Source organism: Sinohyriopsis cumingii, chromosome 6 (assembly GCF_028554795.1).
Source record: "Sinohyriopsis cumingii isolate HCF-2022 chromosome 6, ASM2855479v2, whole genome shotgun sequence".
NCBI lineage: Eukaryota > Metazoa > Mollusca > Bivalvia > Unionida > Unionidae > Sinohyriopsis > Sinohyriopsis cumingii.
Window position 1 is genome coordinate 81,284,765 of NC_142966.1, and position 24,078 is coordinate 81,308,842.

Consider the following 24,078-nt stretch of genomic DNA (forward strand, 5'->3'; position numbering starts at 1 on the left):
GGCATTACAAGCCAACCGTCTTTTAACCATTTTTACCGCCGCTGAAAATAGAAGACGCCGGTATCGCTTCACACAAGAGCTTTATCCGTAAAGAGATACAAAGTATGGCTAAAAGTAACTAGCTACCACTATCTGGTGCCCATGCCAATTACATTACTAAGTCACAGAACTCGTTAAAGTAGTGAACATGTATCAGTATTGTGATGCTGTGTTTGACAATCCAGATTTTAGTGTCCAGTTTTGTTGATGCTGTATACACTCATCTTCTGTCCAATGCATCGTAATGACGTCAAAATGTCGTGAAACAAGTTTTTTCTCTTGAGGCATTACAGGTGCAGATGGCACTTGAGGGCTGCTCTTATTACTTTCTGAGAAATTCTTTTAGTCTTGCAAATCTCTGCATGGAAAGCGTGTAGAGTGCTGTGTATATTGAGTCAGAGGTCAACAAAATAGGCAATTAACTGATCGGCGCACTCATACTTCAACTTGCCTACAGCCTTCTTGCTGTATAGTCGGTGATCACGCAGGTACTCGCTGGCATCGTTAACGGTGGAACAGCAATCTTTCGGCTCAGCTTGTCTTTCTCGTCATCGAAACTAACGAGATCAACACAAATTCAGCTTATGCAGATTTTCCGTGGTTTTCCGAAACAAGGAAATGCACATCAGCTTGAAGAAATCTTTTCCAAACTTTGATCTCGCCTGTGCTCTCAGATCAGTGTGGAGTTGTATGTATTTGGCCATCTATGAATTATATTCAAATTCTAGTGTTCTGTGGATCTTGGTGGCTCGCAGTGTGATCTTTGTATACAGCTGTAGGCATTGATAATATAAAACGTATCGTTCCTTATTTTAGCAGGCTTGGAATAAGTTTAGCACTCTCAGTCAACTTACGTCAAGCAGAAGATGTGACATTATACCTTCCCGGAAATTCATACAATCGTCTTCGCACAATACAGTTTTGGAACATTATAGGAGTGCGTCTCTAATTCCCTCCCGTACGATAAATGACATAGCCCACAGTGTGGGCATAAACGCAACGTACATGTCTTATTGGCACAGACGTCTATAATCAATGATCTGTCTGTCTCTAGTTTGCACTTTTCATCATCATGTTAAGACGGAAAGAAACTCACTGGAGCATTTAGGATGATTCATCACCTGCCTTACTAATTAGGAAACTTTGCTAACGATTGCCTACCTCCCACGCAGTGAACAGTTGACTACAAATATATAGTAGGTGCCATCGCATTATTCATTTTTGTTCTTCTCAATACCATCTGGTTCAGTATGTTAGTCAAAGCCAGTTTTATTATGACACATGTTTATCTATGTGTTGATATTCATTGTGCCATATTATTTTAACACGTTTTAAATTCTCTGCATAGGACAGCATATGAATGGTTATCAATAACACAAAGTGCGCATATTTTAGATGATTTATAACAGATGAATGCTCCAACTGGGCCCAATAACAAATACAATAAGATGAGATATTAACAATATGTGTTGATACTGCTGTTCCTATTACAGTAGATTAATCATTGGCCCCATCCATAAATTTTTGTATTTTTTTTTTGATTTTACGAAATTTCGTGATAAGGCCTGGATTTATCTGTGCCACTTCTACATGCAGTACATCGGTTTCAGCAACATGTTGACATCTGCATGTGTTTCTGTTCTGTTATTGAATGTTTAAAATCATAATGTGGGTGAAAATATGAAATCGTTCAATAGCAATTATCAAGACGCTATGGAATATATTGTTTATTTCATTTTGAGTGCAGTAAGGAGGATGTAATTGCACTTGGAATACAGATGAAATTACAGTACAATTTCGATACGTGTAATCAAGCTTGAGAACCCACCCATGACATGGCTCATGCAATTCGCATTTGCAGAATTAAGCAAGTAAATTTTAAGGAAATTCAGGATGTAAAACTGTAAGTACATTTTTGACATTTTTATTACCAGCTAAGGAAGACAGTTTATGCCTTGTCATTGCATAATATTTGTATGGAACCTGTCTGGCTTCCATAACTAGCTTACATCCGAAACATTGATTAAAAAAAGTCAACGCGGAATGTGTCAAAGCTGCTGGTATGTGACAGTCCACGAAACATCTGTTTTACTTCATTCAGAAACAACTTTAATCAACCAAAACGTAAAGAGTCTGCTACACGAGAGTACATGATTTTTTTTACACAGTAGTTCCTAATACACTACTGTACATGCGTGTCCTGCACGTGGGTGCAATATAAACATGTGCAATATCGTAAAATATTGCACGATTCTGACAACGTAAAGTTAATGGAGAAAAAAATGATCATATAATAACTTATGTTATTTCCTGTCCAGATATGGTAAGCAATATGTCAGTGTTTAATGATATTGTCCATTTCAACCCCATGCAATATTTGTTGCTGACCTTTCACAGGGTTTGTTTAATAAAAAGTCGTATGATTATTGCAGATGATTTAGTTTTTACAGACTCAAAATTATAAGTGGTTTCAATGATTTGATACTTTAGATGTGGTTCATTGTAAACAACAAAATTCACAGTAAAATCCTAATTGTTTCTGCCATAATTTCTAAATTCATTTATATTACTCTTAATTTAATCTATGTCGGATGGTTACGAGCCTATTTAAATTTTAATAAACATGCTTTATTCTTTTCGATTTTAAAAACGTATTACGGGGAGGGGTGTATATATTTTCCACTTTTTATTTTGTATATTGGTGTATAAATATTTCCAATCACAGACCATTCAGGCTGTAAAACGTATGTTTTATGCCCGCTCTACGCGGAATTTTATTAGCAACTTGTGTTCTTTATTTAACATGTTTTACGTGTAAAATCCAGGCGGATGACATTTGACGTTCGTCGCACTATTATCTGAAAACAGTTGAATTCATTATAATGTGGATTCATGAGGGTCAACTTTCCAGAATCGTCCAGAAGTATTTATGTCTAAATGCAGGTAGTCCCAGTATGACCTTGACAAAACCACTTATTTTACTCTAAGAATAAGATAAAAAATAAACTGTTGTTTACTTGTCTCAGTGATTTCTGAATTAAGGTCGGGAACTAGGCCAGCATACGATACAAAGTTTGGTGTTTACTATTAACTGTAAGGTCAAACTAATTTCTGGAAAATATCAAAAACCTAGAAAACAAAATTACATTATTTTGACATATAATGAATAAAAATAAATATTTAAAAGATTTTAAAACTAACAAACAATTAAATTAAATTAAATATACATAACAAGATATTTAGAACATAAACACACAAAGAGCGCGATTTTCATATAATTATCAAGAATAAAGTCTCTAACGCAGAGTATTGACCTTCTACAGAATTGTAATGCTTCTTACCAGGTCCTATAAATTGCACAATCAGAAGAGACAAGAATGCACAATCTTGTCATCCTGCTGTCGGATCTAGCAGTATTTCGTTTATATTAATATTTACATAAAAGCATTGCAACTTTATCTTAGTTTACCTCTTCCTTTTACACAGACATATATAAATTTATAAGCAAAAATCGCCTCTGAATGATAATATTAACCATTGGAAAATACTTTTAACGGAATACGTGGAGGAAGACAGGATCAATAACAAGCCTGATTTAAATAAGACACGGAGGTAGTAATCAAGTGCATTTACATTTTTACAACAAGCCTCACATTCATATTACTATGTTTTTCTTACTGTTTTTAACTGATTAAAATTGCCATTACAAAACAAATTTTAAAGTATAATTTAGAAGACAGAGAAGCTTAATATTAGCGCTACTATAATTAAAACAGTGATGGAATAATTTTACTTAAATATTACCTGTGGCTTCTGATGGCCGAGTGATATAACCTTTACCAATCACCTCCATCTCACGTCTGTCCGCGTGGGTTCGAGTCTCGGGCAAGGCCTAAGAGGGTATGTGAAAAATCTTGCCAGTAGCTTCCCGTGATTCTTACCTGTGTTTATCTATATATATATATATATATATATATATATATATATATATATATATATATATATATATATATATATATATATATATATATATATATATATATATATATACATTCTGCAATTCTTTTGAAAATTATCGCAAAAATATCACGAACTGACTGTCACAAAGTGACTTAAAACTATTCTTTTCTTTTATTTATGCATTAAAAAGTTTAGATTCTGATTATGCTAAAGAGATGAAAATATATAATCTGATGTCGACTGTGCTAAAACCCATTATCTGAAGTTCACTGTAGAAGACAAACTCATGTAAGTAATATGATTGTGAAAGTGGCGTAATAGTTCTCATTGTCAAGAAGTTCATGATACCTGTAATGGGTTTGTATAAATCCGACCATATGTAATGTAAAACAATTACTATGGACAGGAACTAAAACCTGGACGTCTAGAGCGGCCAGATTGTGGTAAGAAGTTTTTAATTTACATTTTGAATAATTCCGGGAAAAGTATTGCAACTGGGAATTATACTATTGTGAAGTTTTTCTTTTCTTTTCCTTTTGTTTATATAGAATAGGAGTAGTGTTTTGATGATTCTATTTAACTCATGACAACTCATTCTAATAGATTGTTTTTCACTACTTACGTATTTATTATTATAAGTGATTGTTTATAACCTACAAAATATTGTTTCTCAAATATATTGATTGTAACACGCATTAAACTATACAATTATATCACGTTTAATACACAAAGCTTTTATGCTATTGTACTTGTATAGGACAGCTGCAACGTAAATATTTCATATTTACATGGTCTTGCATTCATACAATGTTAGGTTTGCTTCCGTTTAGTGTAGAGACATAAAACTAATTGTAGATGTGACAGAGTACTGGAATAAAACAGAGCACGTTGTAATTGAAATAATTCTCGTTGAAGCGTATTACGAACTATTTTTCTACTAGCAACTATCAAATCATTTGGTCTCCATAAATTAAAAAAGTTCTTCATGGATGTTTCTGAAATTACTTCGCGCATAATTTCACACTGAATTTTATTTGGTCGTAATCGAATTAATTTCTTAAATTCACTTAATTTTGCATCAAGTGATCTATTATTGGATTCAACTTCTTCGTAATAATAACAAAATTCTTCAGCCAGTCATGAGGAGATTCACCATCAATTGGACTCGGTTGGCCGTGATCGCCACACATTATTACGGCAGTAGTTTTCAACAATAACCAATCAAGAATGCTTTTAACACCTCCAACGAAACAGTACAAATTTCATCCCAAATAATAATTTTATTAATATATTTTTCTCCCATTCGCGAAGAAGTCCATGTTCCGCCGCTATATTAGAAGAAACTGTGATAAGTACACGAATTAACTCCTCGCTGCTTCATTTCTTTTGCTAGTCTGCGTACTCCGTCAGCGAGGTAAATATTTTCTCGATTACAAAATATATTTCTCTCGGTGGTATTAGCAATTATAAAATCTAATTCAGCATCATCCATAATTAATCTAAAATGATGTCGTTGATGATCATATGACCCGCCTTAGGGTAAATTTACCGATTATTTTTCTACCGAGATCTTTTACTCTTTTTTCGTCATGATCTATTGGCAACCAAACACTAGTTTGTTTTTTATACGATATAATTGCTTCACTGACTATCAACGACGTTAGCATCGCTGAATCGAGCATATATCGCAACAGCGCCGTATGAACCCAACGTCGTGCTGAAAAATGTTTACCAAACCAAACATAACAAATTTTATGAAGATTTTTAGCAAATTCAAATGATACTACATGAGCGAATCCGGTTATGGGAAAATCTGGCAACGGACCATTAATTGATACTCGTGTCATTTCGTTGCTAGGATGTCCAAATTGAGCAAAATATTTAGTGCACTCGCCTAACCCTAGGAAACTTCCATGATAACACGCGAACATGTCAACGGATATCATATTCATGTAATTATATTTAGTGTTCCATAATCCACCGTGTCCGTATTCAACACAACTCATCTGAACATCTTTGAGAAACTCGCTTCGTGTTGATTTCCACGAGTTTTTTCCCCTAGCAGCGTGAGCAGCGACCGATGGAACAGTAAAACAATTGATTAATAATTGTTCAGAATTTATTGAATATTTTTCTGCTAGTTCCTTAATTTCATCATGTAATGATTTATTTCTGTATAATTCACCGCTAGGTCTTACAAATTGATCGTATTTATTTACTCGCAGCTTCTAAATAGCCACACTAATACTGGATCAGATTTACTTATTTTGTAAATAAAATCAAGCATATCTGAGGAATAAAATTTAACAACATAATCTCGTGGACATATTGTTACCGCGGACGTCCACGCATGTGAATTATGATCAATTGTAATAATTGGTGCTCCTCGAGATTTATAAACTGATTCATATAAAATTTCTCCAGATAACGTTTTTACGGTTATTGGAAACTTTAATTTACTCTACAATATAGCAACGTCATTTATTGATGCGCCCGCAGTGACTGATATCGCCCACGTAGTTATTTTCGCTAGCCTTAAATCGGTTAAACCAGATCCGCGTTTTGAATTTTTTAGGTGTTCTATTACTCGTTCAGGTACACAATTTATCCCGGAATATAATTTCATTAAAGCGAGATTTTTAACATCTGGTTTATTATTTAGCCGATAAATTCCATAAACAACTGCAGTTACAGGATAAGATCGAACATAATACGGTTTATCTATGCCGGTTAACAACCCTGGCCTGGAATTGCTGGACAAAATAACAGTTTTTTTCCCGCCAATCACAGGATCACGTTTATCACGAATAATCCATACTTCATTGTCGGTCATTTGTGCGATAAATTTTATTCCAAAGATAAATTTCTCGTCACGATGATTAGCTCCGATATATTCGATTATTTTTTTTGCTCGTTCATCGCTCATAATATTATCGATACCGCTGGATTTCCAGGTTGACCACACATGAATTGCTCCGTCGTCGTAAAACTCTTTCTTGGCTTTATCAGCATCAGCTATATCGTGTTCAGCTCCATTGAGGTCAAATAAATTCATGTCATATTTTAGACAAATATCTAAATAATTACTAAACCAATGCAAGTGGTTAATGATCGGTTCGTTGACTTGTTGCAATAAATCATGCAGAAGTGAATTCCGTGGAGAACATTTACAATCTATTCGTAGGGGCGGTTTAGGACCAACTAGATGCATAAAATCTGACATTGGAATACGAGGAAAAACTCGTCTGTGTGTAAATTGTGGCAGAAAACGCTATCGAGAACTTAAAAGACATTATGACAAATAAAATATTACCAGTGACAACGCCATCAAGTGTGAAGAAGATTATCTAGCTAGGTTTTCAAGCAAACTTTGATTTAGACAAATAATAATTACTATATGAATCCAATATTCATGAAGCATCCAATCATTGATAACTATGAAGCATCTTGAGATGGCACGGTCAGACGTTGCAATTCGAAAAATCCAGTCGGTACTGTTGATAAATTTGGTTATCGTCATTTCAGAACCGGAAGGAGAGATTATTTTAATCATCGTTTTGTTTTTGAATGTTTCCACGGACCAATCAAAGATGGCCTTGTAATTGACCATATTGACGGAGACACACTAAATAATAAATTATGTAATCTAAGGGCAGTTACACAGAGTGAAAATTGTAGATCAGGAAATACCGGTGGACGTAGAGAACCTAAGGCAGTTAAATCAATAAATATTGAAACTGGTGAAGAGATGATATTTCAATCGATGTCAGCTGCTGGCAGATATTTTAATATTAACCCGGCTTCAGTGCGAAAAGTGGCAGAAAAGGTATATAAATCATCGTTTTCATATGAACTCGGGAGCTGGATCAAATTTTCTTCTATTCCTCTGATACTTGATGATAATTAAAATCATTTTAGAAACTGCAAATTAATTTTTCTTTCTTTTAGAAACATGATATTCAGTATACTGAATGACGAAAATATCAACAATATAATTGACGCTATCGAAGAATTGAAAAATAAAAAAATAAAATTATCAGACGAGTTATCTATAGAAAAGATCATCGGTGACTTTGAAATATTAGCACAAAACAAACATTATGGTAGATATGTTCTACCAGCCGAATATAAATCTATAAAGAAAATTCAGTCAGCAATGTAACAGTCACTAGCTGCCGTTAATGAAGCACAAATAAAAGATTTTGCTGCGTTATCTAGGGCAATTGGGAAAATTAGATCAGAATTATCGAAAGAATATAAGGCAAAAAAATAATTAATACTCGCGTAAGGCAACTAAAAAATTAGTAAACGACGAGAAGTAAATTTATTTGTTATTTACTAAAATTATTTGTTTTTTAACTGAAATTATTTGATTTTTTAATTTTTTTTACTGAAATTATTTGTTTTTACTGAAATTTCAGGTAATTTTTACAAATTTTATGATTTTGAGTGCCAAATACCCTATCAGAAATTAAAAATCGAACAAATTTAGAATTTTGAGTACCAAATACCCTATCAGAAATTAAAAATAGAACAAATTTATCATTTTGAGTACCAAATACCCTATCAGAAATTAACAAAATTTAGTAAAATAAATATTTCAGTAAAATAAATATTTTGTAAAAAATAAATATTTCAGTAAAATAAATTTTATATAAAAATAAATTATTCTGTAAAATTGTGCAGTTTGCTTGATTTTGACTACCAAATACCCTATCAGAATTACAAAATTGTACAGTTTGCTTGATTTTGAGTACCAAATACCTTATCAAAATTATCAGACTGATCCGTTAATCAAAAATTAATTCTCGATAATAAACTATTATGACATCGCACATAAACCGGATTAATTGGTTCTTGTACGATTAAAAATCCAGGTTATTCTTTTGGTGAAAATGAATAAAGAATAAATCCCTGTCGAGCTTGATCTCACACTGACGCCCCAGCGCTGAAGCTGTTTTCGACGATATCACAGCTAAGATTAACTGCGACGACGTTTGTTATATTCACGACCTCTGGATCATTATTGTGTCTGAGTATAGCTGATGGCGATAATGATCTTCTCCACGAGGCTAACATTTCTGAAAATAACTCATCAATGACATCGTTGATGGATTTTCTTAATTCGGGTGCGTTATAACCGGGAACTTATAATTTGGCAATGATGCTCGGTCAACCAGTATGTGGTTAAAAATTTTTGTTTATTTTCTGACTTATTATCAGTTATTGTCTGAATTACTCGCTGGTTAATATATTCCATGTCGGATGTGAGCTGATTTAATATTTCTATGCGCTTGATAATCTCTCTACATGAAGCAGATTTATTAAAAATACACTCCTGAAAATACTGTCGTAATCGCTGTAGTTGATTTTATGCTCTTGATTAATTTCTTTAAAATATTCAATAATTTGATTTATTTCAATAAATGTACTTCCTTTTCTTGCTAATATTTTTCCTCCTGATGTTTGAACATATATTCTACCTAAAATTTCCATAGCCATATTGTCTTTTCCTCTGAGGTGAATAAATTTCTAGTGTAGCATCTTTTATACTATCTAAATTTTGTTTATATCTTGGATCAATATCGTGATATGATTGCCTGTCTGTGGTATAATCGGATTTTATAGGTTCTGGAGGCGCTGGTGGCGCTGGTGGTTGAATTTCAGGCCATCCTAGAACTGTTCTGAATGAACTCGCATAAATGTCTACAAAATAAGGTGATTTTATCTCAATGACCGAAGTTAACGTTGGTTCGTGAGCGGATATTTTATTCCAGGTTCTTCTTCTCCGGTTATATTTTTTATTCCACGTGTTAACGCATCATTGATTTCTTCGATCTGATAACTACCTGTTCGTAATCCAACACCGGTCCAATCGGGACTGCCATCTGGTTTGTTTTTATTAGCAAAAACAAATGAATTATTTGATAATAATCGACCGAATGATTTAGATCTAATGTTGGGCCAGCTGTAATATACTCGTAAATGTGCTAGCGCGATCTCGTCAACGGAAATTGCAATCAGAAAATTTGTACTAAATTCTGGATTAGTCGAACTTACCGAGATCATCGTGGTTTTGTGTTGAATTGTGTTTGTTGCCATCTGTTGAAGTAATTTCGACATTATTAATATTTGTAGCTTTAATTTCGTCTTGATTGTAAATTTTTATATTCAGCGAGAACTCAAAATCGGATATATTTCCGTCATTAAGACTTTCCGATAACAACGAAGATAATTTTGAATATGCGACCGTTGCCGCGTATAATTTAATTACGTACTCGGACAATTTCTCATTCGTGCATTAACATATTTTTTTGCGATAATATTAAGGACACCTGCGACCGTTGTTGCCGCGGAGATACAAATTGTCACAGCTATCAGTGCCATCATTGTTACCGCGGATAATATTATTCCAGTTCAAGCCTGTGATGAGGTTATTCCTACTGCAATCTTAATAAATCCAGTTTTTCCAATAATTCCAAGAATTAATACCTCAGTTCCCTTAAATGTATCAATGCTGATATTGATATCAGCGATTTTTTTGTTAACTTCATTTATTTTTCTGATAGTTTCATTGATTTTTGTGGTAGTTTCATCGGTTTTTCTAGTACTTTCATCTGTTTTTCTAATATTTCATCAATTTTTGCAATAGTAGTTTCATCGGTATTTCTAGTAGTTTCATCGATTTTTTTGATAGTTTCTTGTAGACTCGTGAAATCATTTACGTGAGTGCTATACGCGGTCCGTCGAATTATATCATTTAATTTGATATTACTCTTTTTTAATTTTCCGTGTTGATCTTGAAAAATAACAACTTCGTCAGGATCTATTCCTGATATTGCTAAAAGATTATTAACGTCTTCTTTTGTTGCATACTTCGATAAATCAACGTCAAGTCTTTTTAATGTTCGCCATGACAGGGATCTTCCGTAAATATCAACCATTATTTATCAGCGACTGATTTAATTTATCAGACGTGTACTCGTGAACGACTTTATGATATGGTTTAGTTGATGTTGATATTGCATCAAGGACGTTAACTGCTTCACGGCCACATATTGGCGGATCAGTGTTTGTGTCGGTAACGTCGAATACCAAATTGGAGTGTTTAATTGTCTTGCATAATTTAAAAATTCACGTTGTGGCGCTAACCCGTACGAGTCAAAGTAAATAATTTCACGTGGATTTTTCGCATAGGAAACCCAAAGTGTGCCAGGACCAACACTGTCATCGAGATTTATAATTCCGGTTTCATCGCAATTCGGTTGCTTTGGTAACTGATCTCGCATAAATACACCTCGGAAGAATTTTTAGTTTTTATGCGGCGTCGGTTAAATCAAAATTTGACATCGGAAAAATACTTAACGGACCTTTGGATACCACGACGGAGGTGTTCCTGGTAGTCGAAGGCCTTTTCCGTACCAATGTGGAGGTGTTCCTGGCAATCTTAGGCCGCGTCCTTTTTTTACCGTATTTTCCTCCTGTTATTTTTTCTGCTATTTTACTACCGGCGTATCCAGCAGCGCCTAACGCAGCTGCCGTTCCTATCATTGGAGCAGCAGCGGCTACTTTTGCAATTAATGCTGGTATTAAACCAGCGAGAAGTGAAAAGAAACCACTACTTTAATCATATCCTTGACGGCGCTCGGGGAAAGATCAATTTGGACCCCAATATTTGCTGATTTAGCTTTAGTAAAATGTTTATGTTGAGTTTTAGTCAGCGACAGTTTATTTGGACCACCGCTGGCAATTTGATTGTGTTTTAACGTTAATTTTGCTCCACAAATTTTTGCTGCATTTGATGGAGATTTTTCACCTGACCCGGAGTCAGGGTCACACTAACATGATCGTATGGCATTATAATAAAAGTGATTGATTTAAATTGATCTCACATTTTTTCCACTGGAGCATCAATAATTCTCATTCGTCCACCAATACCCTCGAGAATCATAGTTCTATCACTAAGTATGACGGCAACAGCTTTAAAATTATCACTAGCTGTATTAACTATTCTGGCTTTGAAATGTATATCAACGACGGATTGTTTTAATAAATCAAGATGTTCTAGTGAAAAATAATAGATCGGATACAAATTTGTAAAATCTAATAGTGATATTTTGCAAGCCAGTATCAATATTTTGATCTCGCCCGAGAAAACTCATTAAACGATGATATCTACGCGCCACTGAATTATTATCAAAATCTAGCTATATCTCCTCAGATGGTTCCTTATGTCCATATACTTCGCTGGCGTTAAAATTATCAAATATCATATGACTAGTTGCCTGAGTATACCGACCAGCTTTTTGAAGAGCAACTAAGATATGTCGTGGCGCAGAAACACCTTGTTGTGATGCCATGTGCCAGGTAAAATTACCATTGATAGTGCTAGTGGAACTATCAGTGGTTGTTGCTAGCCACGACATTACTGATTTACCACCTTGATTCATAAAGGAAAGTAATTTTTGTTCTTCAATAATTGATGGAGTCATTGCTGGCATCCATAGTGTAAGTTTAGATAATACTACCTTACCATTATTAGCAGCATCAGCAGCAGCATGAGCAGGATCAGGGTCATGATCTCTCCAGATGGCATCTTTACTATCGCCTTTTCCTTAAAGAACAATTGTGTGTTTGGCTCCAAAAATTACCTTCTTAAAAGTTCTGCAAAATCCAAATATATGAGATAATGGAATTGCACATGAAAATCTTCTACGAGCACCTTTTAGCATGTTTTTACTTGTAGCAAATCCTAGGTTAAAATTAGGATTGGCACTCATGACTACTGGTCCCATATCAGCGTCATCAGCAGCGGCAGTAAATTTGTTTGGTCGTCCTATAATAAATGGATTATCATTAGCGTGATTAGAATTATCCTTGGCAAACATCATACTTGGACCAGCTGATCTAGTAAAATCATCTGAATACCTCGCTAAACCTATAATTGTCGTAGCAATGTTAACATTATCGTGAATAGATTCAATTTCCTTTCCATCAATCATGTATATGGCGCTTTTAAATAACGCCATAATACCATTATTGACAAAACCAACTTTGAAATTGTCTCCGTGTGGTGTATTATCTACTTTTATAATTTCACCTACAACCTCGATAAACGCCTCACACGGCAGAAAATATCTGGTTGTATCATAAACCTGAAGTTCAATTCAACTATCACTATTTGGCAATACTGCGTCGTATGAGTAATGTTGACAATCACGTACTGACGAATCTTTATCTATAGATTCACCCATGTCAAAGGCCTCGTTGGATGTTCGTGCAAACATTTTATTATAAAGGTTATCTTCTAAAACTTCCTGATAGCATACTCGTATTTATTATTTGCTCGGTTCCTTGATTTATTAATTCTGATAGTTTTTGATTTGCTGCATCATTTATTACCTTATTCACATAGTTAGGCATCACTGATGTGCTTGGCAATTTGACTGGAGCAACAGGTTGTTTTTTTCTGCGTATTAAATTCAATATTCTGTCTTTGATGACATTAAACGCTTTACTGGCAATATCACCAACAGCGGCGGTGGCTTTATCACGAACAAAGTCCATAGCCTTCATTGACATTTGTTTTGCGAAAGGTCCGGCTTAAGGAGCTATCCTCGTGATGAAACCTTTAACAACATTACCAAATCCGTCTCCGTAAGTAACTCTGTACATGGGTAACCGCGCGTTTACTACTCGAACAGGCACAGGTTTACGATGATGTTTGTGCACGATCATTTTATTTAATTAATTATTTATTCAACAACTAGTCGATGTAGTCGTCGATAATTTCATCAATGAGATTTCGATAAACATTAACATCCATGATAACGCCTTGAAATAATCTTCGACAGATATCAGTTGCCTCGTTGATTATTTCTGATGAATTTTTTCCAGCTCGTTTTTCTCCAATAAGAACCTCTAATCGTGATACATCATTGACAACATTATCGGGGCAAATAGAATTATTTCCGAAACCTCTACCGGTAGCACCTGGAGATTGTGGTACATCCTGAAATTCTTCTTCTTCTGGATATTGTTTCCTCGCATCTTCTGGATCGTTTAAATTAATCCTACTATTTCTGTGAGCAAAATATAATGTAGGGATCCAATTAAGCTGAACTACTTCATCAACATATCTTGGTTTTAGATACTTTTCCTTTTGATCATAATAAAATGCAGCAATATCAATTAATTTATCACGATCTTTAAAGATTTCGATAGCATTTTTGCTGAACATTATTGAAGGTATGGTTTTTCCTGTTGTGTTTGTAATGGTAGAGTTTGTGGTCGAGGAGGTTTCTTTTTCGCCTCAGTTAATTCATTAATACGTGTTTTATATTCTGGATCTTGTAATTTAATACTTGATCTTTTAGAGGCAAAATATACCGCAGGAATCCAATCACATTTTTCAATTTGACCAACATATTTAGGTTTTAGATACATTTCTTTAGAATCAAAACCATGTATAGCAATATCAATCAATTTACTCCGATCACGAAAACTACTAAGACTATCGTCGGTAAATATTTCATATCGTAATAGTGGTTTTTCTTCTGGAGGTTGTTGTCGAGAAGGTTTCTCCTCAATTTCTTCTGCAATTTCTCTCACTTGTCTTTCTCTATTATATCCTCTAATAAAATGAGAATAATTACCACTTTTCTTATCTTTTATCCGAATAATACCCTGCCTTGCTTTATACAAGCAATCAGCCCATTTGTCACGACTAGCAACAGTAACACCAGGATTTAAATACCTGTGTCTACCTGTAAAGTTTGTATAAGCAAAATCGCCAAATTTCTCAAAATCTTCAGGAGTATTAAGTAGATACTGTAACATCACAGACAAACCATACTGAGTAAATTGTTTGTCATAAGTATCTTCAGACTGAGCTTGAGCTTGAGGTACAGGTACAGGTACAGGTTGAGGTTGAGGTCGAGTTTGTTCTGCAATTTGTCTTAATACTAGAAGGATACCTTTTTTTTTCTCACATCAAGATCTTCAATGTCTCCTAATAGAACTCGTTCAGTGGTTGTTGTGATAGGTTTAAATAACAACTCAGTTGACTCCGTAAAACCTTGTTTCGCATCTTCAACTGCTCGTATTTTTCGTTTGACTTATTTTCTCACTGGAATATATTTATTAATTGCTTCCAGTCGCTCTTGTGCTAATCTAGTAGTACATGCTTCTCCGACGTCCATGAATATAATAATATTAATAATTTTAATTTATGATGATAAAAAATTTACAAATCGGTATTGACAAAATATTTTAAATTAATTCTTCATGTACAGCAGCAGGGAGGGCCATGACCTAGTGTGGGTCTCATATGTGGCTGATACAAATTTAATACCCTAAGGAAGCCTTTTATTTGGGAAATATAGGCTTTTACAAATGATTTTTTCGTAGGAGCCTTCGAATGAAGAAATAACCTTGGTATGTTCGCCCTCCCTGCTGTTACAAGTCACTCGATGTAATAATGTACACATTATCCCTATAGTATGACTCAAACGACTTTCGTTTTGTAGCCGCTTCCAACCTGGAGAGATAAGGCCAGGTTTATACTGATAACAGAAGGTTGTGCTAGCCTAGGAATCCGAACATAAGGGCGGACAACCCGGGACGTCCTCGGGACGTCCTCAGAACGTCGGGACATGGTAGCCCTGTCACATGAACCGTTTAGTCAGAATAGTTTGAGAGATAGCTGAATGGAGTTTGCTAGCCAGGGAATCCTGCCACAAGGGCGTACAAACCAGGGACGTCATAAGAACGTCGGGACACGGGAGACCCTGTCACAAGAATTACCCGACATAGTTGAGAAACCATAAGAAGGAGTTCCTACGCGGTGAGGGAACCATTGGAGGGCTTACCCATGCAGTGAAGAAGCCATTGGAGGGCGTATATAATCAGATATTTCAGTGAGTTAATACCAGTGAATATAAAGTTCTCTTAAGAACTTTAAAAATAGACACTACTTAAGAACGGTTTAACTGCAGCTTTTGTTTATATTCTATATTAATCATAATCATCTAATTAAATTATCTTAATTGCTGTGCGTGTTGTCTCTAAAGTTGTCCTTAAGTAAACTTCAAACCATCCATTTGTCCATTCTGTGTTAGTCTTGCATCTTCAAAAGATAAAATAACCTTTTCAACTAGTTTGTGAGCGATATTGACATGTTGTTTGATATATTTTTGTTTATATCCATTGTTAAGATGGTCTTTAATACTATCTTCAGTACGCAATACTTTTGTCATATCTTTCAGATAACACATACAAGACACATTTTCCAAAGATAAACAAAAAGAAAGAATTCTTATCAATACAAACAAACCAATCTGACATGTAGAACATACAAAAGAAAAGTCGATAGGCACGTAACAATGTAAGGTTTTGCTAGCTGCTTATAATGACTATACATAAACATATCATGACCTTGATTATGAAAGTTTGATCAGTGTCTGGTCTTTCTAACCAGATTTATAAATGAAGATCTGGGCATGTCATTCAAAATCGTCACCACGTTAGCAATTGTTTTTAGAGCTTGCAACTGAAACTAGTGCAATACTTGAAATCCCGATGTAAAGTTCCACTTGGCAATAGCAGCATGCAAGCGGCCGGGTCCCCTCTGTTACTTAATATAGATGAGGAACAATACTTCGGGATTTTAAATGTTGCATTATTCGAGTATATTATTCGCAATCGAATGATATTTCATTTTGAAATTGTATTCCATCATTCAGTTATAAATTTAAAATACCTTTTAAGAGACCCGGTCGGTTAAATTCAGTTAATACATAGATTTGTATTTGATCACAATTGTTAAAAATGTAGCAAATGAATCAAAGCAGAATGTTTAATAAAACTAACCTTCTTTCTTTTATAACTAAGGTTGTTGTTGTTGTTGTTGTGTGGTTTAACGCCATTTTTCAGCACACGATAGGCTATGCATGGCGGCCAGTATTAATGGTGGAGGAAGAACCCGGGAAAACCCCGGGAAGAACCACCGACCCACGAGAAGCTACTGGCATGCTTTCTCACATATCCACATTTGCCGAATCCTGGACTCGAACCCATGCAGACAGAGGTGAGATGGCAGTGATCCGTAACGGAGAGCGCTTTAGACCACTCGGGGCCCCTATAACTAAGTTAGTTTAGTAACTACGTTAAGAAAACAAAAGAAAAGGCCCCAGCTCATTGCTTTCAACATAAATGTTTATCTATGACTATAATTTTGTACTTTTCTTAAATTAAAAATGCCTTAATGTACTTTTTGTACGTTTACTTTTGCTTGAGAAATATAACTAAAATTATAATTTATTAAGGAATTACATTCCTAAGTTTAGAGGTTTATTCGTAAAGAAAGGGACGGATCCTTTAAAAGAATTCGACATAATTTATATCTTGATACAGATTAATCTACTGCAACAGTGCAAATTTCTCGGGGCTTCTCATACAGAGAACAGAGTTCCTATTAAACATTGTAAAAATCAAATTGTTACTATGCTTTTCAGTAAGTAAGAGTGGGTACGTTCGTAGGTAGGTATTCACATGCTTTCACATCCGTGCACGCACGAATGGATGGTATATTCTAATAAAGAAAATGATTGTTAGAATTTGTGTATTAAGTGATTCTACCATGGTACCTCCAATAATGTTTATCAGTGATACAGATGTATCTTTTAAAACAAAGTGGATAGATGCTATCTATAACTGTATAGTGTGGCTTCTACGCTAGCTTCATTGTAAAACTACAGCTGTACGTTGTAAAACGGATCTTCAGTAAAGGCCGATTCACACCTCATTCCCAGACACTGGCGTAAAACCAATTTTAAATCTAAGTTGCGCATGTAGACAGTTCTTGACGAGGTAAAGTTTCAGTGGAAAGAAAATACGGCTAAACACGGGGGCCGTGCGTGTTCCAAAGATACATAAGCGAGGCTGAGTGTTGTAAAGTTAGACCCTATTATGGCAAAGCTAACGTCTCGAAGAATACGGATCACTCTATATCCCCGCTCTCACAGCTTGTTCAAGAACTGCTGTGCCGCAGACTTAGATTATTGACTTCCCTTTTTTCCAGTTTAGAGGAAAGTAATTGGTTTAGTTTAAGATTTTTCTTATTTGTCTAATGCATTAAGAGAAAACGTATGTAAAAAAGTCTTTCTTCTACCTCTACAAAACTTGTAACATGTTATTATTATTATTATTATTATTATACAATATTCATTTTGTAAATAGTGTCTAGGATTGTTTAAATTATTTAGAAGTTGTTAATTTAAAATAAGTTTGGTTTTTGTAGAAATGGTTTGCTACCAACTTCATGCTACAAAATAATTTAGAAATAAACAACGTTTGAAATTACAAGAAATAATATTCTAGTTTTTAAAATAAAGATTTAATATTGTATTCTCAAGTATGTTTGCACTATTAGCAATTTTTTGGGCTTTATTACTAAAATACAGAAGTTATAGAACTGCGAAGCTGGTTAGCTCCAATTAAATATAACATTTTCATCAGATATTATAAATTATATGTGTGTAATTTGTTTTCAATATCTACCGTAGTGTATAATTTTAATAAAGAATTGCTTTGCTGCAGACTTAGGTTCTTGATTTCCTTTTTACCAGTTCGATCCCAGTACTACTTAGCACATATTTTCAATGTAACACTACATTGCTAGAGTGACACTACCGTTAAAGGAAGCCAGAATGACATTTCTCTCCTCTCTTTCGATTTCCATTCATAGCATTGTTAATTTGGGCTAGGGGATAATAATTGTCTCCATTTTTGGTTATAGCTAATATTTTCAGCAGATTAGCCAAAAGAAAGGGGATAAAAAGAGTTTCTGTTTCCTGGATTGTTGGTTAGAAACTTTTAGAACACGACCATCTTTGCATATTGGCATGGGTGTAGCGATGAAATACATATTTGCATATTGGCATGGGTGTAACGATGAAATACATCTTTAAAGATGCATACCCTATAATTTAGAAAAAATATGACAAATAACTATCTGAAACAAATGAATTACGAGCAGAATCCAGAGGTTGCCCAGCTGAGCTTGTTTTGTGTTTGTGAAACATTTGTATTACTGATTAAACACAACATTATTTTATTTACACCCATCGACGCCGTTTGTTGAAAACGTAGCCGCACTTTTGCCTTGTTAACGTTGATGGTGCTTAATTGCCTATTATGGTATTCGATTGGGTTTAATACAAATTTTCTTGTAAGACAGGAGCTGGGTAGGAAATATATTATCTAACGGTGTTGCTGGGACAGTAAGAGCACGTAATTTGCACATTCTGTATCCTACATCCGAGTTAATCATAGGTTGGATAGATACAGATGCATATGGCATGTTGACCTGTCCGCCAATTTTGTTGTACCCGTGAAACACAACGCACTGGATATTGTTCTAGTTTATGTACGTGGTATCTCGTCTACGACGGGTGGGGGTAGGGGGCCCAACGGATTAACCTTTCTCCTGACTCTGAGGTACATGTTTGTTAAATAATTTTACAAGTTGTTTTTATATTTAAAGATACAGAGTCGTGTCGTTTCCTAATCGAAGTTTGTGTCGTTATTGCGAGGACGTGCGTTTTTAAAATTAGTGATGAGAGTTTTGGCTTATGGGACATTTTAGGTGCAATAATGGGGGCAAACGAAACTTTGGCTTCAATATTGTTTAGGATAATTTTATTGATTACTTGTTCAAATGCACACAACTTTCTAATACTAATTATCTATGTCAAAGTCGAGTCATTTGGATATTACTTAACGTTTCCAGAAATAGGATCCTCTGGAAAGCCATGCCATGATATGGACAACTATACGAAATTACTGTTTATGCTCGAAAGAATTTCGCAATAGGACATTTAACGATTGCGTTCAAAATTAAATCTAATAATTTTAGAGTCACGGAAATAGATACAATACATCTTCAATATATGGACCAATCATCGGTATATAATCAACGAATTATTCTCTTGAATGCATAACTGAGTCTTTGAAACCACATGCAAATGCGAAAACTTCAGTTACAGGTGGCTTTTCGATGAAGTAGCAAATTTAAGAATATGTCACGGGAACATGCGGTTTAAATATTTATTCGAATGTCTTTTCGGCATTGAATAAGGTCATAATAATACGCAAAAAATAGTTCTGATTATAAACGCCAGAAAAAATCCTTTTACTTTTGCTTGGAACCCCTCAATGTATAAAAAATATCTCTTGCAAGACTTGTGCTGCCGGAGCGTGTGTGTTACGTCTTATTCGTCTTGTCTGGCCTGGACTACACACTTGCTGGCAATGTGGAGAGAAGTCATTCGAGGTACAAAAGTTGGCTTCGCAGAACATATATAGTCCATTGTGGTTCGTGGAAAACTCGAGGTCTCTGAACATAAATTTCGTCTCGTGTGTTGATTGGGAGATTATATGCGTATTGACGTCCATCTCACATCTATCAGAAAGTTACAAGGTTATCATGGAAAAAATAGAAGGCAAACACAAATATTTCTTGCTATCTACACAATACATCTTTCATCTCATCAGTACCGGATTAAGGCCTTCCATCACACTAGGCACTGAAAATATTATGGTGCACCGCCCACCTCAAATTGTGAAACACTAGAAGAAAAAATATTAAAAGCTGAAAAGGTGGGAAAATACGAGTGTCACCATCATTCCAAATCAAAATACTCGTACATCCAGATCAAAATGGTTATAGATAATTAATTCTATTTTATCATCAACAATTAATTTGAATTGTTTTATGGTGCCCCTGTTGGGCTGGTGCCCTAAGCACGTGCTTAGTGTACTTAATGGGTAATCCGGTACTGCATCTCATGCACATTATTTATATTAGTCTGAGATTACTATTTTAAAATTTATTATTTTTAATGAAGAATGATTTGTAATCAAAATTCGTGAATTTGATAGATTTTTAGAAAAGCAATAATACGTCGTGAATATATTTCTTTTCTGTCTCATAAATGTTTAAGATATCCCTTTCAATCAATCTGTATCTCTCTAACCTGAATTCTATGCAAAAATTAGACGTTCCAAAACTACCATGTACAATACTGGCGTAGGCCATTTATTTTGTATGTACGCGTCCTGGGGAGTTTTATATAAAGGAAGATATTGAAAGATAAATTTAATTTTAATAATTGGCATATGATAAACAATATAAACAACATAACACAACGATAGCACAACCTTTTCATAAATAATGATCTTGATTTACATTCTTTCCTCTGATAAAAATGGCCAAGAACCCATGAAAACTGAAAATAAAAATGTCGTATATGAAATGTAACACCGTCAGCATACCCAACGTTATTTGTCGAGACAAAAATGTTTTTTCCAATCCTTGCGTATTTCTTGACCCGTAACGGAACTATTGTAGATGGCATCTTTGAAAATATTTAGCCATATGCATAACAATTGAACCATAGCTATTTTGAGTTAAATATATCGTGAGTTTGCATTCGAATTACAGGGAGGAAATGACATGTTAGGCCACGTTGTCGCAGACGTATGTTTGTGTCTGTCAGAATCAGGAACTAAATACTTGATCAAGCTTAAAGAAATAAAATAAGAAACAAGATATAGCAAACTAATTCAGATTGATAATATTCACCCTCACCCCTGTACACACGCACGTAAGAGACAGAGAATTTCTACAAAGACAAACAGAAACAATGAAATTGTCCTTTCCTTTTTTTATAAGTTGTGATTATCGAGTTCTTTATTTATATTCCAGGAAATGTGAATACATTTGACAGATATTGTATTAATTATTTAAACAACATTCTCGTTATGCTAAAAATGAATATCTTTCGATATTTTTTTCACTTACAGTGATTATCATCAAATAAATGACTCTTGTCTCAATTATTTATACATATATATTATATAATAAAATGGAAATGCTGAACTTTTGTACACTTAGATCGCGCATTGTCCACATGACATCACCCAGATAAAACTTGATGACAAAAGAGTTAAAGCTGGAGTTTGTGTGTTCAAACTCCGGCCGAGTCATATCAAAGACATACAAAAATGATACTAACAGCTGCCTCGCTAGGCGCTCGGCATTGAGAGGTAAGTGTCAGGACTGGCCGGGATAATGTGACTGGGTGGGACATCATGCTACATGCCTTCGGCATGATGCCCCAGTGCTAGACATCACTATAAACTGCGACACTGCAGGCATCGTAGCGATATGACTGAACAATTGTTAAAGCTACGTTAAAAATTCTAATCACACACACACACATACACACACACAAGAGCTAAAATAAAGGTACAAACAAGTCTTTAGTCTTATGACTATCTTTTGAGGGGCCCCGAGTGGCGGAGTGGTTTAAAGCACTCACCGTTACGGATAGCTGGTATCACACCTCTGTCAGCGTGGATTCGAGTCTTGGGTGTGGCCAATATGGGTATGTGATAAAGCTTGCCAGTAGCTTCCCGTGGGCCGGTGGTTCTTTCCGGTGTTTTCCCATGTTCTTCCTCCACCATTTATACTGGCCGCCATGTATAGCATATATTGTGCTGAAAATGGCGTTAAACGTTACAACAACAACAACAATGAATATCGTTTTGAAATCTGTACTAGTATAAATTAGAGTACCAGTTTAATAGAATTAACTGACCTGTGCGAGTTAGATTTTGAGGTGTACTGGTTCCATCAAACTATAATAAGACGTAATGTAGCAATAATTAGACGTTATGCAAATTTATCATAATCTGAAAGAAAAGATCAATGACAAAAAACAGTTACCCGCTTTTTATAAGGTAGAATATTTCAGACGAGGTTTTGAAGGGTTGGACGTTGCAGGTGTGGAGTCTCATTTTGATGTTCCAATCCGGGGTCTCGGTGAAGACTTTGACATATACGTCTGAACCAACTTTCACATGAAGAGGGTTACCGGGAAGCTCCTGCAGGAAGTTCGGGTCAGTAAAGAAGGTCATGTTTATGCTGTATTCGTTAGTAATGTTGATCTGTGTCTGATGACCCGGCTGATTGTGTGAGATTCCCGTCATAAAAAAACCGGATTTGTGGAGGTCACACACGAGGTCGATAGTCCAGTTATAACCTCGGATGATGTTAGGATGATTTGGATCAAAATAAGTATACAGAAGGGTATTTGTGTATCGCACGGAATTGCCAGTGTCCTGTAGAGAATACGAGAGTATGTAGTAAGCGGAATTCAAAATGAATCTAAGAGCATATCTATTGCATTTGTTTTTGTAATATTTAAGACGTTCTAGTATTCAGATTAAGAAATTATACAGCTCGGCCCTTTTTCTTAGATAGTTTTGGATAGGTAATATGTGTTTGGGGGATGGGTGGGGTGGGGCAACATGCACCAGTTATTTGTTACCGCGAAAAAAGAGCCAGAATGAAACTTAGCCCCAACAACTCGGTCTCTATTCGACCTCAAACGAACACATGGTTTTGTTGTTTTCCAATAGCTTCCTGTTATATTTAAGGTTTGCTTTCTGCTATAGTTTAAATGAACACTCTCAAGTACTTTTCTTACTGACGACAAAATCACTGATGACCATTCGATTTAAAAAGATATTTCATTGCATAACGTGCATAGCAGTCAAAATGAGCATCAAGATTATAATATTTTTCCTGGACTTATTCCTGATTAGCTTTTAGTTACTACGAGAGAAGATAACTCTAATTTTGATTTAATCCTTTCCTATTATAGCAAAAACAACGGTCACATAGATGGAAATAATAGCAGATTTCTTCCTAAAAACTCTTTCAAACAGTTTCCCATTATTATGTGGAAGTTATACCAAAAGCAACAATGAATACAATACGTACTTAAGATGACACATTATCTAGGAAAGGAAAACAACACTTGCAGTGATTTTAGGGATTTGTTGGAAATGATATTCTGCCTATTTGCAGTATCCATCTTTGCGTTTAATTATATGTTCCACATCAGAAAGAACGAATGAAATACATTTTTCAATACAGGTCTATATCAACATATAATTCATAAGTCAGCTGCTAACACGGGCACGTTTTCATGGAAGAAATGACTGTAAAGA

The 24,078-nt window shown here is 34.9% G+C and overlaps 1 protein-coding gene across 1 annotated transcript in view; it reads right to left on the bottom strand.

The window, feature by feature from the left end:
• LOC149797318 (uncharacterized) overlaps positions 1-24,078 on the bottom strand; it is a 79,254-nt gene that overhangs the window by 50,922 nt on the left and 4,254 nt on the right. The window contains exons 3-4 of the mRNA XM_089960745.1: positions 22,790-23,184; positions 20,224-20,461 (exon numbers count right to left, since the gene is read on the bottom strand). Of these exons, the coding sequence (XP_089816871.1) occupies positions 20,224-20,461; positions 22,790-23,184 (633 nt within the window). The remainder of the gene's footprint in view (positions 1-20,223; positions 20,462-22,789; positions 23,185-24,078) is intronic.